The following is an 18,580-nucleotide window of genomic DNA, read 5'->3' on the forward strand; positions in this document are numbered from 1 at the left end:
AAAAAAAAAAGGAAAAGAAAAGAAAGGAAAGAAAAAAATGCATGTTACCCTGTTTCTGTCTTTGTTTCTGAATTTTGTTCTTGCTTTGTTTTTACTCTTCAAAATAAAAGTTATAATAAAAAAATTAGAAGAACAGTCATTTGGGTTGAAAATTCAAAGTGTTGGAGTATAACTCCCTGTAAGGGCCTCAGTTCATCCCCAGAGCTACCTATGTGCCAACAGTAAGATCCCCAACAGGCCAGAAGTATGCACGAGAGAGAATCAAAATCATATGCTACAAAAAACACTTAAATATAAAAAAAAAAGCAATACTGGAAAACTCAAAGGGAAAGGCATGTGAGACGTTCAGAAACCAGCGAGCCAGAGAAATGCCTCCTTATCAGTCATTATTTTAAACATACATGGTTTAGACTTTCCAGATTAAAAGAGCTTTACAGAACAGATTTTTTAAATATGGTTCAAAAATAATATACTATATACAGAAGATTCACTTTAGCTACATGAAGAAGTTGAAAGTTTAAGGATGGAAAAGGATATTTATCCAAATAGTAACAAACAGAGGCTGGTCATATGTCCAGAGAAAATGGGTTGAGCTACAATTACAAAAAGTTACAGGAGATGAAGGTTCGAGGAAGCTACGTAAGCTACATAAATTACATACGTTTTTGTACCCAATATCAGAGTCCCAAAATAGAAAGCAAACACTGACAAAACTAGCTCTGTAACAGTAGCTGGAAGTTTCAATGTTCTGCTTTCAATAATGAGGAGGAAAAAAAAACAGGAAGAAAGTGATCACTATAAACCAATTAGATACAAGAATCATGTAAGTACTTCATCTAACAACATTCTTCTCCAAATGAGAAGTTCTCCAGCGTACATGAAACATTTTCCAGAATATACTATGTTATGCCACAAAACATATCTTAATTTTAAAAAACAAATCATACAATCTGTTCCTACCACAATAGAATGAAATCAGAAGTTAGTAAGAGAAGGAAAAGGAAAATTCACAAAAATGTGAAAATTAAGGAGCACACAGATCACAGCAGATACTGGAAAATACCTTATGACAAATGAAAATAAAAACAATGTATCTACATTTATGGGGTATGTTGAAAACATAGCTGAGAGAATTACAGCTTCAAAAGTCTACGTTGAAAGAAAAAAACCTCAAATCAATAACTTAATGATTTATCTAAAGGGACAGAGTACACCAGCCCTGCCCTGGGGCACAATAAGCCAGCATGGAGACCAGGCTTGCGGGTGCACACCTGTAATCCCAGCACCGAGGAGGCTGAAAGCAGGAGGATCACTACGAGTCTGAGCTGTGTAACTAGACCTTGTGTCAAATACCTAAGAAAATAAACTTTAAAAAAAAAAACAAAAACCAAAAAAAACCCCAGAGAAACAGGAAAAAAAATTAAATCCAAAGCTAGGAGGACAAAGAAACATCAGAGTGCTAACAAAAAGTTACCAAAATAAAAAGCTTATTCTTTTATTAGACTAACAAAATTGGTAAAACTAAACAAGACTGATGGGGCGGGGCCTTGGAATTTTTGCTCGTTTTTGTTTTGAGACAAGGTCTTGCTGTGTAGTTCAGTCAGGACTTGACTGCACTATGTAGCTCAGGATGGCCTCGAACTCACGGCAGTCATCCTGTCTCAGCCTCCTGAGTGCTGGGATTACAGGCAGGAGCCACCATGCCCAGCCAAGACTTGGATTCTTAAAATCAGAAAATGAAAGTGAAGGGCTGGCGAGATAGCTCAGCGGACTAAGCGCTTGCTTAGGCAAACACAGGGACCAGGGTTCAATCCCCAGCACCACATGCTGTGCTGGCCCTGCCCCCAGGTGAGCTGAGCAGGCCATGAGTTCAGGTGTGGTTAGCACAGATAATCCCAGCACTGGGGAGGCTGAAAACAGGAGGATCACTACGAGTCCGAGCTGCATAGTGAGACCCTGTACCAAATACATTAAAAAAAAAAAAAAGTGAAAATGTTATTACTGAATATACAGAAATAAAAAGAATTACAACACAATACTATGAACAACTGTATGACAAACTGAATAAAACCAATGTAATGCGTAAATTCCAAGAAACACATCAACTACCAAAACTGACCCGAGGGCAAATAATAATCTGAATAAAACTACAACAAGTAAGGTGACTACATCATAATAAGAACCTGTTAATGAATAGCAACCGAGGACTGGATGACCTCACTGGCAAATCCTAATACATCTTTAAAAAAAGAATCAATGTCAATCCTCAAACTATTCTAAAAACCTGAAATGAAAAGAACATTTCCCTTGCTTACTCCATGATACCAACAGTACCCTATACCTAAGCTAGATGAAGAAACTACAAGAAAAGAACACTTAAGTAGATAATATCTCAACTATTGTTAATTAGCTATTCCTGTTTTGAAAATCTGTAACATACGCATTGTTGTATATTACCCTGTTTCTGTCTTTTTTCTATTTGTTTTTGCTTCTGTTTCACTCTTCAAAATAAAATAAAATAAAATGTAAAAAAACAAAAAAAAAGAACACTTACAGGGCAAGCCCCTTTAATAATATAGGTAAACATCTTCAATAAAATATTAATGAACTGAAACTAGCGGTATGTTAGAAGAATTACAGATTGGGCATTCCTAATCTAAAAATCCAAAAGGTCTTGAAATCTGAAACTTTGAATGATAATGCTCAAAAATGTCTGGATTTTGGAGAATTTCAGATTTTAAATTTCTGGAACAGGAATGTTCAACTAGTAAAGTCTATACAAACATTGCAAAACTCAGAATTCTAAAGCATCTCTATTCCAAGTGTTTCAGTAAAAAGCCCAATCATACATAACAAGGCCAAAAGGGATTCTCCCTGGGATGTTCAGCTGTGGTTCACAGGAATACCACCTCTTAGCAGTGGAAGGAAACAGTGGGGTGACCATCCCACCTGATGGAGAAAAGGCTTGTTTTCTGTTTTGCAGAAGAAAAAAACAAAACAAAAAAACCTACTCAATTGTCTCAGTTACTCTTCTCTCATTGCTGGGACAAATATCTGACACTCAAAACAAAGGAAGGAAAGGTCTATTTAGCTCACACTTATTGGAGGCTTTAGTTCATACTCAGCTGGCTCCAAGGCAGAGCGGCACATGTCAGGGAGCAACATGGTATTGGCAAAGAGCAGAGAGCAAACAGCAAACAGAGTGGAAGCAGCCCAGGCAATGAGCTGGCCTCTCTGCCCTCCTTAGCCTGTATTACAAATTACCTGCCCCAGGGCAGGTGCAACATTCCCACACCCACAATAATCGATCATAAACTCCAGGAGCCGCCCCAGGACTGCATGAGGCTTTGGGGGGACACCTAGACATAAGCCATAGCAGCAATCCTGATGGAATTTGAAAAGACCCTTAAAAGGCAAAATAATCCTGACAAAGAACAAGTTGAAGAATGCACACTTTCTGATTTAAAACTCACTAAAAAGTTACAGTAATCAAAACACTGGGGTCCTGTCTACATGGATCGACCTACAGACAGACTAATGGAATAAAGCTGGGAGCCCAGAAATAAACCCTCAATGAATCTTTGACAAGATCAGTCAGTAGAAAAAGGGCAGTCTTTCTGACAATGGTGCTGGAGGGGGGGGGGGATGGATATTAGAATACAAAAGAATAAAGTTGGACCCTTATCCCACATACATTTATTAATGCAAAGTGGGTTCATGCCCTAAGTCTAGGGCTAGAACTGTAAAATCCTTGCAAGAAAATATAGGTGCAAATACTTTGAACCTTAGAGACTTGCCAATAGTTTTTTTTGATATAACAGCAAAAGCACAGACAGCAAAATTAAAAAAATTTAGACTTTTAAAATTAAAAATTTATGGGCCAGTCAAATAGCTAAGCAGATTAAAGCACCTACAAGCAGGTACGGGGGTGGGGGTTTGATCCCCAGCTTGCAGTGCCAGCCCCACCCCTGGGGGCACGCAGAGACAGTGACTGAGACTGGGCACGCTGGCGTGTGCCTGTAATCCCAGCACTTGGGAGGCTATAAACAGAAGAATCACTACAAGTCCGATTTAGTAGGGAGACCCTGAAGACCCTGTAGATCCTTCCCTAAAATACAAAAATACATAAATAAATAAAAAATAAAAAAAATGTATATACATCAAAAGAATACTTTCACAAAAGTGAAAAGCAATGCACTGGATGAGAGGGAGTAACTGCAAAAGGCACGCCTTATAAAGGCGTAACACACAGAAGTCATAGTAAACTCTTAAAATGCAAGAAGAGAAAGACAAGTCTATTTTTAAAATGAGCAAAGTATTTGTTCAATGCAAATAAACAAAATGAAAAACAAAAATGAAACATAACAAAGGATGTGCATCACTAATCATTAGTAGATATAAATCAAAACTACAAGGGCTAGGGATTTAGCCTGGTGGCACAAGGGCCTGTTTCGCAAGCGCAAGGTCCTGAGTTCAATTTCCAGTACAGGAAAAAAGATAAAATAAAAACTACAATGAAATAGCATTTTACATTTATTACAATGAATAACAGAAAGGGATAACAAGTACTGGTGAAGAAGAAAAGAAATTAGAACCCTTGTACGTTACTACTGGGAATGTAAAATAAACGTGGCTATTTTGGAAAACAGTGTGGCAGTCCCCCAAATGTTAAAGACAGAACTATGTTTGACCCACAATTCCGCTTCTGACCGTTCAGACATATACAAGGGGTGATAAATCATTCTGGAAAGTGAAATGGTAACTGAACAGCTTTGTGACTATACTCAATGCCACTCAATTGTACATCTATAAATAATGAAAATATTGCCATTTTCATACCATAAAAGAGGAAAACCCATTAACTATCCTGATCCCAAAGACAGATTACTGTAACTTAATAATTTTATCTGAGAGAGCAGCAGAGGACAGTTTAGTGACACCTTCAATGCAGGCTGCTACCACCATCAAGGAAACAAAAGACGTAGCCTCCCTTACATTTAAGCACTCTGTCAATTTAAAAGGATTCGTAAGGGTTCAAGATTCAAAAATCTCTGAGTTTCAATTCTCTGCACTGCAACACAAAATCTGAGTGCTGCTCAGCTTATCAACACACAGAAGCAAAACCAACCCCACAAACACTTGTTCACTTGCCAAATTCCTTAACAAAATAAGGAAGCACCCCTACAACTTCCTGGGGAGAATTCTGTGTCCCATCGGATATGCACTGTGTCCCCTAACATATGTAAGAAACAAATCTATGGATAAGCTATCGGTCAAATTTCGTAGCAAATGAAATCTGTATCCACAGAATAATGAATGTGATACATGTGAGAGTAGTTTATAAAATGACAGCAGAGAGGCTGAGGATATTTCAGTGGTAGAGTTCATGCCTTGAAGCGTAAGACTGTGGGTTTGTCCCCAGCAGTAAAGTAGGCAGAGAAGTTACTGAACAAATGGTCGCACAGCTCTAAGGCGGCGGCGCCGCTTCCGGTGCAGCAGACTGCACCATCTCACAGAAGAGCCCGAATCCCTCTGCACACTGCTTCCCCGGAAAGAATCAGGACTCAACGAAACCACTTGTATACAACATGGAGATTCTGTTATTATAAATTTCAAAACAAAAAACGGATGAATTTCCACATAATATTTATAACCTTCAAAGTACAATATTAATACATGTCTGTCAGTTAGAAATAACAGCAGTTTGTTAGGCTACAGGGTTTAACATAAAACCAATTTACAAATGTGAAAAGCAGTAGTGGTCCGATATTCACCATCACACATGAATCTGTTTCTTTCAGGAATATTTTTTTAAAATTAAAATTTCAGTATCATGAAAAATTAAAATAATATCCCAAACATGCCACAATCACTATTCACAAAATAAAGTTAAAATGAAATATACAAAAATCCATTTAATACTGTTAAATAACAATAAACTACAAGATTTCCTGAACAGAAATGGTAGGACCCCTGAATGTTTTACAGTGAATGTCAGGAAAAAAATTAAGTTATGACTATTCTCATGATATATAAGGCAAAAATTTACATGACCATTTCAAAACATACCAATTAAGATTTCTAGTTTGTAAGATGCACTAAAAATAGTTCTAAAAGGAGAACAGAAATGCATAAAGCACTGCTACCAACACCGCCCTGTGTCTGTGATGCTCAAGGAGATGCATAATTAAAACTGTAATATTTATTATGTCTGATAAAGATAATTCCTACAATGCCTGAAAGCAATCCTCGAAGTTCTCATTTCTCTCGTATGAAATTTGTCATGGCTCATTTCAAGGACATATTACAGCTTTATGCTGATCCCAAGTGAATGTTTTGAAACATACACAGCCCCCAAATGAAATAAACTGTGTCCGTATGAAGTATCATCCTTTCTAGTAAAAGAAATCTATTTAAACACAAGCAAGACTCTCATGTTTAAATGAACTTATATGGCTAAGTATTAACTAAATGAAAGCACAATGTAAAATAGTTAAAGTCTATTAGTATACAAATATCCAGTAATATGCAGCAGACATTTCTAAAATGAGGAATAGATAACAATAAATAATCTTGGTGCTTTAATTTATTGGTGTCTAACGTGAGAAACCCAAAATGTCAGGTATTCACTTGCTTGAATCAACTTCTGCATCAACATGCTTTCCTAAACAATGTGGTTATCAACTGCTAGCTACTCTATCTGCCAATGTTCAATAAGAAATCATGTCACACAAACTTAAGAGTGTTCAAGATGGCTCACTTAATTTTACTGTGAAGCAAAGCTAAATATATATCCCAGGAAACACTGCAGTTTAATTTTAAAAACAAACAAAAATGCAGCAGTAAAACGATCCATGAGGAGAAACAGATGCATTCACATATAATGAAGCCACTGCAACTTCTTCAGGCATTCAACTGTTGTGTTAAATAAACAGACAGTAGTTATTTAGCAGCAATGATTCCGCAATAAATAATGCACTGTGTTTCTCAGTCCTGCACAAAAACTGCAGCTACAGTTACATCAATAGTTGTAACCTCCTGGCTCTACTGGCAGAGAAGACCTTAAAACCGACTGTACAAAAAATTGTCACACTGTGACAACAAATATAAAAACAATCTGCAGGTCTGAAATAAAAAGACTCCACTGTGAAGAGGACAGTGCAGACAAACGGAGATTCCAAGTCCACCAAAAGAAATAACTGCCTTCAGATCTGAGTCCTTGATTGACAAGAAAGGCTGGGGGCTGGGCTTGAAACCATGTTATCAGACTTAAAAGAGCATGCTCTGTCTTCTGTTCTTCCCATGTCCTAAAATATAAAGTCATTTTATGAGGCAGTTCAAGGTTCAGCTTTATCCTACATACAGTATGTGGTGACTAGGAAGCTAACGTTCCCACCAGCAAAAGCTAACATTCCACGGTAAGACTGAGCAGCACTGTCTTAAATGGCCCTTTTGTCGACGGGCTCAGTCTACAGCTTCTAGGCTTCGAGGTGATGAACCTGGTGACTAGGGAAGCACAAGATGTGTCTTCTGCCTCAGGTGCCAGGGATGGCGTGTGCAGTGATCAAGCCAGGCCACGTGTAAAAGGTCTCTGTGCCATCTGCAGCTTTCAGGATCCCTGGCTTGACTGAGTCAGATTTCTCTCTGAAGGCTTACTGAGCTGCCACGTCACACAGAAAAGTGAGCATGTGCGATGCTAAACATACACAGCTGTGGAATGCGCTGTACACTGGTTTTTACATAAACAGTTTTACTGATCAACTTACAAACCAAAAGCTCGGCTCCACACAAAAATTCATGATCGACACGTGAAATGGTTTATGACAAACACACCTGTCTCTGGATAAGAAGAATTTCGAAAACCCGGGTCCTTTTGCAACTGAATCTCTTTCAAAGTGAATATCGATACACCTAAAATGCAGACAGAAATGATCAGGTGAAAGAGAACATTATTAAAAACAAATACAACCCAGCCCAACTATATAGAGAAGTACTTAGTATATACTGATTAAACATAAAACACAAGGTTATATCCCTGCTGGAAGATCTCCCTTTTTATGTGTTTTGGACAGAAAACCAAATGAAGTAATCCCCCTTCAGAAACTTTCTTCTGCCAATTCTGGTTTAAAGCATGGTGCAAATGGGTGTTTCTCCAACAAAAATATACACTGCCTATTCCAGGACTTCCAGGAGTCAGGAGACCTAATCAAAATCTATCAGTAAGTTCTACTTCTCTTTCTTCTTTGTCACCTTAGGATGGTATTAAGGCATTTGAGATGAACACGAGGTCTCTACAACCACAACTGCCTACCTCAAATTCAAACTTGGACAAATACGAGTTTTAATAACGTCTTTTAGAAAAACCACTCCGAATTGGCCTCTTATTTCCTAATCTGTGTTAGATGGCAGTCTTTTACTAACTAACAAGCATCCAGGAAGTTCTAAGGGGCAAGTCTTAAGGAGTCCGGATTCCAGGAAGCTCTGCCACTGAATGCTACATAAGCTTCAACGAGCTAGCTCTGTCTAATAAATGAGAATGGGAGCACTTCACAGCTCAGTTCCCAAGCACTCTAATTTCTCATTCACCTTATTCCATTTTCAAGTAAAATACAGGGCTAATTTAAAAAACAAAAAACACCATGAGCAAAATTAAAGAATTTTCTTCAGGCATGGCAAATCCATTTTAGTGATTCTGATATGCTCAGCCCTGAGGATAGTAAACTCATTGACCACAAGAAAGGAAAATCATTTCTACACAGTAAAAAGAAACGCACTTCTTCACAAGAAAACCATCTTATGTTTCTACTGTGCTTCATTCATCCTTACAGAATTCCACTTTTAACAATTCAACTGAAACTAGATTAGGCCTAAGGATGCCATCGTTAGATTGCTTGTTCCAACTCTGGTCTCATAGGATTAATAACCCATACTTGACTATTATGGATTTCTCATAGAGCAGGGGCAATGTGCTCAGAATTGCAGGAAATAAAACAAAGACAAGACACATGCCAAGAAATTCTGATATAATTACAAAAGACTAAAAGATCAACAGTCACCTCTTTCTAAATCTCTAATGTACCTCAGTACCCAACGCTGGACAAATGAAAATACAGGGAGAAAAATATTTTAGAATTTGTCTTACTTTCTGGTAAAGCATGTATTCTTGGTCCCAGACTTCGAAAGTATACATGTTTCATGGCCTCTTCTGCTGAAACCCTTTTCTTAGATTCATACTGCAGAAAAGCACAGAACTGCTTCATTAATCTTTTTTCTAACTAATGTAAAAAGTTGGAAAAGGGTAAATTAGTATTTAAAGTAATTGTTAAAGGCTTCATTACTTAGTATGATTATATTTAAACACCAGTTTGGAATACTCCAAATACACTCAAATTTGAGTTGCTTTTGAGAGTATGTAGTCATGATTCTATCTTTGTTCCACATTTCCAAGATAAGGCTTGATCATAAAACATTTAAGAGTCCTTGTATCTTCGAAAGTGGCAAAAAACTTAAGTATTCAACCTTTAGTCTTAATTCCTCATGAACACCAAAGGATTGGTGGGAATAAACCCGATATCTTCATTACAGATGTTCTGCTATGTGTCCAGCCAATATCCATTGCTGTTTTTTCTGACAATACAACCTAGACTTGTTCCAAGTGTCCAGCTGAATCATGACTGCTCTAAGTCTGAGCTAATCACATCAGTCCTGCGCCCCAATTCCCAGCCTCTCTTACAATTGATGCTCTGGCCAATGAGACTTGGGAAGAAGGCTTGCAGGGGGGTTCTGTGAAAGCCTTTGCTTTCAAGTGTAAGAGTTAATGTGGCTGGTTCCACCCTTATCCTCCCTCTTCTTCCTGCTTTGGAGGAAAATGAGTGGTATTTGGAGGTGGAGCATCCTGTAAAGCAGTTAAGTGTAAGGAGAAGGAACATAAGAGAATGTGAATTGCAGAGAACATGGTCTTAGCATAGCTGACCCATGCCAGCAATTGACTGTGCTAGTCACAACAAGAGACACAGACACATTAAGAGAAACCATGTAACACATGCTTTACTAAAGCATGCTATATACTAACACAGAGAATCCTACTTAGCAATATTTGAGGGCACTACAACTCATCCAATTCTGTATGAATAAACGAAGGCTTAAAGATTCATTGAACATTTACAAAATAGGATGTAACTTACTTGAAGAAATTTTGTTATCAATTCAATTCCTTCAGAGTCTAACCTAGAAACAACAACAAATAAGTAGTAACTTAATCTTTTATTTTACTTTTCAGATAAAATTATTTAAGTATTTTCATGCTAAATTTAAGTGCCCTAAAATGGCCTCAGTTGTTGCCTTCAGGTATATTCAAATTTGCTTTAGCTTTCATAGACTTATCTGTCATATTTGCTTAAGAACAAACCATAAGTAATTGGGAATCAATTCAAATTCTGAATATTCAAGAAAAATTATTAAAGCTATAGAAATTGTTTGGTTACTGTTCTGTCTGAAAAGAACGAAGCTCAATAATAAAGAAAGCATAAGTATTACAGTGATTTTCAGTGTTCTTGTGAAAAAAAGCCCACAGCAGCATCATTTTCCTGTTGCAGAGATGGAAACACAGAGACAGGGATCCTAAGATGCCTCAGTGGGCCAAGATAAACCCAGAGATAAGCCATTCAACAAAATTTTACAGGATAATCTGCCCATCAGTGGGTTCTAGAAGGTACTAAGTTCCTTTTTTTTTTAATTTAGGGAAGGGTCTACAGAGTGTTCAGGGTCTCACTACTAGATCGGACTCATAGTGATCCACCTGTTTACAGCCTCCCAAGAGCTGGGATTATAGGCGTGAGCCACCACGCTCAGTCTCAATTGCCATCTCAGAGCACCCTGGGGGTGGGGCAGGCAGGCCCAGGAATCGAACCTCTGGCCCCTGCTTGCAGGCACTTAATCTGTTGAGCTATTTGGCCAGCCCCCTCAGTTTCATTTAAATGTGCCACAATTTCATAAAGCTTCATTAATACGGGCCAAGAAGCCAAAGGTATAGTCAATAAAGAGAGCCAATTACAGGAGCTATAGTCAAGAAAGACAGCTAATTAGGGTGATGTAATCAACATAACTAGGAAGGCTATTTTAACGAGATTTTTGTTTCAATGGAATAATCTGCTGATCAGACATCACACATTCTCTGGTGCACTGTGTTTCATGGGCAAAAGTACAGCCCTCTCTGGGTCCTATGGATGCTGTAGCCCAGACCTTCTCCAGGGCCTTGTAGTTGCCTTTCTGACCCACACACAGAGCTTCCTGGGCACAAACTAGGTGCTAAAACCATGGAGAATCCACCTCAAGCTGCAGCACTGAACATTACCAGAAGTCAGCAATATATAAATAACAAAAACAGGATTTATACTGCTCTGGAGGCACAGTAAAAAGCCCAGTACATACTATATTATTCTTCCTAAGAAAGATTAGTTGAGAATGATATTAGTTGCTATAGCAACAAAAAGAACATCAATACATATAAATACTTCTAAAATATTTTTGGTGCCAGAAATATTCGCTGTCCCTCTCTAGCTTGAGAATAAGCGGAAGCAAAGTAAATGTGTTATGTTGTAAGCAATGTGAATGGCTTTTGATGAAACCAATGTCCTTATTTGGTATTTTGGTGATTTTAAAAACAAATTCTTTTTAAGGAAGATGGAAAATGAAGTCAAAAGGGCTTGATATCCTACATTACTGCTAATGTAATATACTCTGCAAGTAAAAATATTCTGACTCAAACTCTAAGGAGAGTCTTGCACTGACAGGCGTGAGGAGTGCCTTGCACTGCAGTGCTGCTGACACTTGGGAGCTCGCCTTTGGCTCAGGAGTCAGAGGAGCTTATATTCTTCAAATACAAAACTATGTTGTTTGGACAGGAAATCCTGTCTGCTTCTTGTACTATGGATAACCACTAAGAAGATAACAATGTACAATGCATTGATTATCGAAACTGTCCTATTAATCAGCTTTGAAACTGTGTAAATAAATTTTAAAAAATTAAAATTAAAATGTTTTCTTATAAAAGATACTGAATGTATTTATGCCTTCCAAGTGTACAGTATTCTACAATGTAAATGGTTTTTTTTAGATTTAAACATATGTCTTTCTTTTTTTTTTTCCATATGTCTTTCTTTTATGCTCCAGATATTTGTAATAAGAGGTTCATGTCAACAAAGAGATCATCAGTCAAATGATAATTTTCTAACGCAAACTTACGTGATATCTAAAATGGAGATTTCACCATCAGTGTTATGCTGTTACTCTGTATGACTACTGATGTCAAATGATCTCTATAAAATTATATAACTGTTAAAAAAAGGAGTATTTTGCTGAGTTAACACACCTATAATATTCAAATAATGGAACTAAACAAAAAAAGGGATACAGACGAATATCCATTTTGTATCTGTGTATTCAAAGTGGTTAGGATAGATATATAGTTACATTCTCTTAATGAATAGAGGGATTTGTTCTAATAGTGTTTGTAAAGAGGGTATCATGTCTACATCTTGTACAGCAAATAACCACTAGGAAGAGAGTATGTAATTTGTTAATTATTGAAACTGTCCTACCAATTTGATTTGAAACTGTCTCATTGCTATTTGTTTCTCAAGTATGGAAAAAAAACTATGTCAGCTGGTAATATTGATGGAACATTATGTATCATAGTCAAAATTTTAACTATCACATTTAGGTTTCTATGAGTAAATGCAGAACAATTCCACAGAAAGCAGAACAGAAAGAAAGAGATCATCCCTTTCATGTTTAGCAAGGCATTCCTCAATGCCTCTGCTCTGGGCAAAGGCGCCGTCTACAGAAATTCTCATATATACATTCTATTTACTGCCAGCTTATTCTTTTTTTTTTCTTTTTTTTTTTTTTTTTTTGCAGAACCAGGGATTGAACTCGGGCCCTTGCGCTTGTCAGGGAAGTGCTTATTCTACTGAGTCATCTCCCCCACCCCCTCATTCTGTTTATATACTTAGGTGATTCTTCGTTGCTAAATAAAAAACCAAAATAAAAAAAAAAAAAAAAAAAAAAAAAAAAAAAAAAAGACAAAAGAAGGAAGAAATTTAATTAAATTAGATCCTCAGACATTTAAGAATTGTGGTATACTTGTCATTAATTTTTATTAGACAAATATTTCAAGGATTGAAAAAAATATATAGGTTTTCCCCCTTTTTTTTTTTTCAAAGTTTTATTGATAAACAGCAATGAGACAGTTTCAAATCAAATCGGAAGTACAGTTTCAACAAATAATACACTGCATATATTCTTCTTAGTGGTTAATTGCTGTTCAAGATGCGGACTTGTGATCCTATTTACAAACACCATTAGAACAAATCATTCTATTCATTAAGAGAATGCAACTATATATCTATTCCAACCTCTTTGAATACACAGATACAAAATGGACATTCATTGGTATACCCCATTTTTTCTACGTTCCGTTATTGAATATTATAGGTGTGTAAACTCAGCAAAATATTCTAAAAGAGTCCAGTAGCCCATAATAGCATTGGGTCTTCTGTTTAACTGGCAATGTCAGAAATTATTGACCTGAGTCCCCCACAGCTCAACTTAACAGCATGGTTTTATTTCTTATTCCCCTTGTTTTTTAAAAAAAAATACCTGGGTGCATGGTTTATTAGAGGCTGCGGTTTGTATTTAGGAAAGTTGTAGTTCTTGAATTCATCATTTGAAGAAACACCTGGCCAAGTTTCCTGAGACGGTGTTCCTGAATTAAAAATATAAATTTACATATGTATGAATTCACATAAAATTATACATACATACAATTACACATGCACAGATGATAGGTAAAACTAAGAAGTGTCTTAGGGAACAACTTACACTTATTAGATGATTTAATTTCAATTCAATGACAAAAATATGCATTACTTATGGATTATGTAATGATGCTATAAACACTACAAGTGAGCCAAAGTAACAGTGAAAATTAAAAATTTTGTAAAAAATAAACTTACTATAAAAGACACTTTGCCAGCAATGATAGGTAAGTGTGTTCACCGGGGGGGAATATTTCAAGGGCTGTGCAAAACGTTAATGGCAATGTGTCTTTTATGTTACACATTTTAAAATTTAAACATTAACTGTATTTTTGGTTCAGATCACTGATCAACTGTATACAGCAATTACTGCCAAGTAAAGTCTTTATTGTGTCTCCTCATCTGCCTTATTCAATGGATCCGACACCATCTGAGTTCTGGCTCTTCCTACAAGTCAAAATGACCATGAAAGGTCAATGTTTTCTTGTTTTGTTTTTTAAAAAACTTTTATTTCGTACAGGATCTTGCTATGCAGCTTGGACTCTTGGTGATCCTCCTGTCTTAGCCCCCCCCACACACACACATGTTCTGGAATTATGTGCACCACCATGCTCGGGTTCAGTGGCCAGCATGGTGGCACGGCATGTGGTACAAGGGATTAAACCAAGGTCCTTGCGCTTCCCAGGCAGGTGCCTAGACCGCTGAGCTATCTCCCCAGTCAGGTAAATGTTTCTCATCAGTTCAGGACAGCGAAGTACCCAAAACAATACAACTAACGATACAAAAGAGGACACTCAGAACTGCTGCAGAAAGTGGCAAAGATGATGGGACACATGTGTTGGAAGCGAGGAAGAGTATTTTGGGAGAGGGAGAGTGATAGCAATTTACCACAGTAAATTCATAAAATGTGCATACTCATTGCATGTTTTGATCACACCTATGAAGCTGTCTGACTTTTTTCTACTCGGATGTTACCACCTAAGCTAGAATTACTCAGTAATATGCTAAAGCTAAATTTTCAGTAATATTTCTCTTCTCCTTTCATAAAATCTTTATTGCAAATATAAAACTCTGCAAATGAAGTTACCTAGAAAGATCTGTCTTATAATAATTAAGCTAGTGGTGATTCTTTTTTTTTTTTTTTTTTTTTTGGTGTGTGTGTGTGGTACTAGGGATTGAATACAGGACCTTGGGCTTGCCAGGCAAGTGCTTATTCTACTGAACTATCTCCTTGGCCTAGTGGTGATGCTTAAACCTAACAGCTGTTTATATTAGTCTGAGTATAAAATATTTAAATGTACATTTTTTAGAGATACAGTGTTATTCTAGCTAGTCAACTGCAGGTGTGAATCTCTGGAAGAGGAGTTCTTCTGTTACCTAGTAGTCGGAAAATTAAGTGTAGTTCATCTTCCACAGTTGATCCTGGAAACAGAGGTCTTCCCGAAGCCATTTCAAAGAAAATGCAACCAACACCCCTTTAAAATATATGATGAAAAGAAAAAAAAAAAAAAAAAAAAGAACATCTATTTACATATTATGAAGCACAAGAATTCTTTCCCAGATTGCCCCCTGAAGAATTCTGTATTGGGCTGCTAGAAAACCTCCTGCATCTTTGCATCTACTCTGTTAACATTTACCCATGTGTCTTGACCTGCATGTTGCCAACTCATTTTCCCACTTAAAATTCCCAGTTCTCTTTTGCATGATTCTTAAAGAGAATACAGTAATTAACAGCTACTGAATGCTTATATGTGTATTCAACTGTAAGTGTTTGGACTACGGCATCAAATCCTTGCATCGGTCATAGTGTGGACCATGGCTTGAAAGCACAAGACACAAAGGGTGAAACACTATGATAGTCTGGGAAATGACAATGGCCTGACCTAAGCCAGAGGGTATCATGGATAGAGAGAAGCAAATAATTCAAGATTTTTGATGCAGGAAGCAGAGACAGAATAGTTGGGTAGAGGGCAGAGTACATGGGGGTATGTACGTGTGTGTGTGTGTGTGTGTGTGTGTGTGTGTGTGTGTGTGTGAAGGAAAAAATGGATGGAGCCTCAGTGAATAGACACTGTCATCGAGAAGCTGTGGGTATACAAGTAAGTTACAGTACTTCCACTAAAGGGCTCACAACCGAGTAAGTATACTAAAGCTACACAAAATGTATTTTTACATATTAAAATGCTATACGAAAGTAAAATGTTACAGCTACTATGGAAAACAGTATAGTGGCTCCTCAGGAAATTAAAACAGGATTACTACTTGATGCAGCAACTTTATTCCCAAGTACATACCCCAAAGAACTGAAAGTAGAGACCTGCACACTCATGCTCACAGCGGCATTTTCAACTATGAAAAGATGTAATCCACTTGAGTGTCTAACACGGACAACGGGATAAACTTAGAATATACATGCAGCACTTAGTCTGACACACACTGCAACAGGGATGGCCCTGAAAGATATTGCTGGTGAGGTAAGCCTGGCAAGCCAGCCAAATGAGGACAAATGCTGCACTATTCCACCCATCTGAGGTACTCAAAAGTAGGTAGTCAGATTCACAGAAAGATGGTAACTGCCAGGGATGGCAAAGGAGGTGCGACAGGGACCCATTTAATCAGTGCGGAGTGTCAGTTCTTCAAGATGAAAAATGTTTTGAAGATGGTGGGATATTTGTGGACGTACTTAATGTCTCAAAAGTATGTGCTTGAAACTGATTACAATGGTAGATTTTATGTTATGCACATTCTATTAGAACTTAAAAAGAAGTTATGGAAAAGATTTTATGTAGCTGTTCAGGACAAAGGATATAAGATCAGAACAGGTACATAAAATATAGGCAGTACATGAAAGCACACTTCAGAGGAAGAAATGACCACTGTAGGCAAGGCTGTATTCAAGAAAGAGCTCAGCAAAGCTGGGTTGGGAAGGTTACTAGGCACAGGTCCCGGGAGGAAGAGCAGAGGCCAGGTGGGTGAGCTGGAACAAACAGGAGCACAGGTGGGAGAGCGCAGGTTGTTCGCTGAGGTAGCAAGTAGGCCTTTTGGATCAAAGGAAACAGAGTGAAAAACAGCAGGCAGGGAGTTGGCAAAGATACTCTATGGAGACACCATAAGATACCCTTAAGTGGGAGACGAGGAATGGCCCTTAGTCTAGATAACACATGCAAGGTGTTTGGGTGCAGGAGTATGATGCTCAAAGTGGTATGTGGGGACAACTTTTTATTTCTAGAACAACTTAAAGTAGGTAGATTTTTTATGAATAGTAAATGATAAAACAGTAAGTTTTTAAAAATTACTATGTCTCCAGCCTTGTGATTTTTTATGTATTAGCTCAGTTGTTTTTAATGCTATTTACAGAACTTTAATGTAGTTATTACTAATCCTGCTGCCTTAAATGAGGAAACTAAGGAGCAAGCCAATAATTTGAATAAGGCCATCAAACAATGGGAGAGGTGATATTTAAATCTAGGTAATGAGATTTGTTAGACTCCCATGCCATAATTCTTACTCACTGTTTCCACTGTGCTCCCTAAAATAGATCTCTAGATATTTACCACATGTCGATCTGTGTCGAGTACTCTGAAGAGCCAAGAAGCACATCAGGGGGCCGATACCACAGCGTGACCACCTCATTTGAGTAGGTCTTCGTAGGGACTGACTTGGCTCTGGCTAGTCCTTAACAGGAAAAAGAAAACAAAGAATTAGATATATTCCAATCCAGTAGGAATAGATTGGATTTCTCAGCTCCTATCCCCAACATGACCCCACTCAAAGCACTGCTGGAGATGGCTATTCTGTACCTTCTTAAAGCTTCAACAAAATTAGACTCGTGAATTTTGTTGCTGAGTGCGTGCAGTCTCAGGCCAGGAAATCCTTAAAACTACAATAATTCCACCACCAGAAAATAAGCTTACTGTTACGTGTATGAATGTACCTCAAACAATGTCCGTGTTAATCTAAACTTAAGATGTTTTTCTCTTATTTATGAGTCATGATGCCAAATCATTTCCTTGATGAATTAAATTAATTCAAAATAAGCTGCTGATACTGAGAAATACAACTTTATTTGCTATACTATAAGCTTTTTATCACTTTTTAACCTAACTTTAACGAGTGACTACTCTACTATTTTACTGTAAAACCTTGAAATCATTAGTTTATGATCCAGTTAGGTTTTACTGACAATTTACTTAAAGAAATCTATTTAGAGAAGGCTTCCTTGGCATAAGTTATAATGCTCTCTGTTCTCCCTTTTTATATTTTAAATTTTGGGATAATTTTTAAATGAGAGACCTCATTGCTTTGGGGTATTACTAGTTGGGATAACTGCTTCACTATGAAATGCATTGATTTTCCAGAAATAAAGTCTTGAGTTCCCACTTTACCTCCTGGTCACTAGCGTGAGTATTTTTATTGCCTGCACATCTCTAAATTCTGACCTTCTGGAGAAGCTGAAAAAATATAAATTTATTTTTATGTATTTTATTTCAAATAATGAGAACTCATTTTTAGGTCGAAAGTTCTGTTCTATATAACCACATACCTGACTATCAAGAAAAATGTCACTGAAGGTAACTCAATACAGAACTGAATGAACTCCCACAAAGAATACTAGAAACAAGTGATTAAATGGCACTCACTACTGTTCTTCAGAACTACTGTTCTTCAGCATCACGGCTAGCAAGTGTTAACTGAAACAACCTTGACGCTATTTTAAACTACAAATTTTACTCTAGCATCCCAAGTTGATAAATTCAATGAAT

At 37.2% G+C, this 18,580-nt stretch overlaps 1 protein-coding gene across 1 annotated transcript in view; it reads right to left on the minus strand.

The window, feature by feature from the left end:
* Positions 1–5,744: 5,744 nt before the first annotated feature.
* Positions 5,745–18,580, minus strand: part of Cdk17 (cyclin dependent kinase 17) — a 51,868-nt gene continuing 39,032 nt past the window's right edge. The window contains exons 10-16 of the mRNA XM_004623805.2: positions 17,372–17,492; positions 15,195–15,292; positions 13,660–13,765; positions 10,185–10,227; positions 9,143–9,233; positions 7,834–7,911; positions 5,745–7,307 (exon numbers count right to left, since the gene is read on the minus strand). Of these exons, the coding sequence (XP_004623862.1) occupies positions 7,270–7,307; positions 7,834–7,911; positions 9,143–9,233; positions 10,185–10,227; positions 13,660–13,765; positions 15,195–15,292; positions 17,372–17,492 (575 nt within the window). The 3' untranslated portion in view covers positions 5,745–7,269. The remainder of the gene's footprint in view (positions 7,308–7,833; positions 7,912–9,142; positions 9,234–10,184; positions 10,228–13,659; positions 13,766–15,194; positions 15,293–17,371; positions 17,493–18,580) is intronic.

Source organism: Octodon degus, unplaced genomic scaffold (genome assembly GCF_000260255.1).
Source record: "Octodon degus isolate 3935 unplaced genomic scaffold, OctDeg1.0 scaffold00004, whole genome shotgun sequence".
NCBI classification, from domain to species: domain Eukaryota; kingdom Metazoa; phylum Chordata; class Mammalia; order Rodentia; family Octodontidae; genus Octodon; species Octodon degus.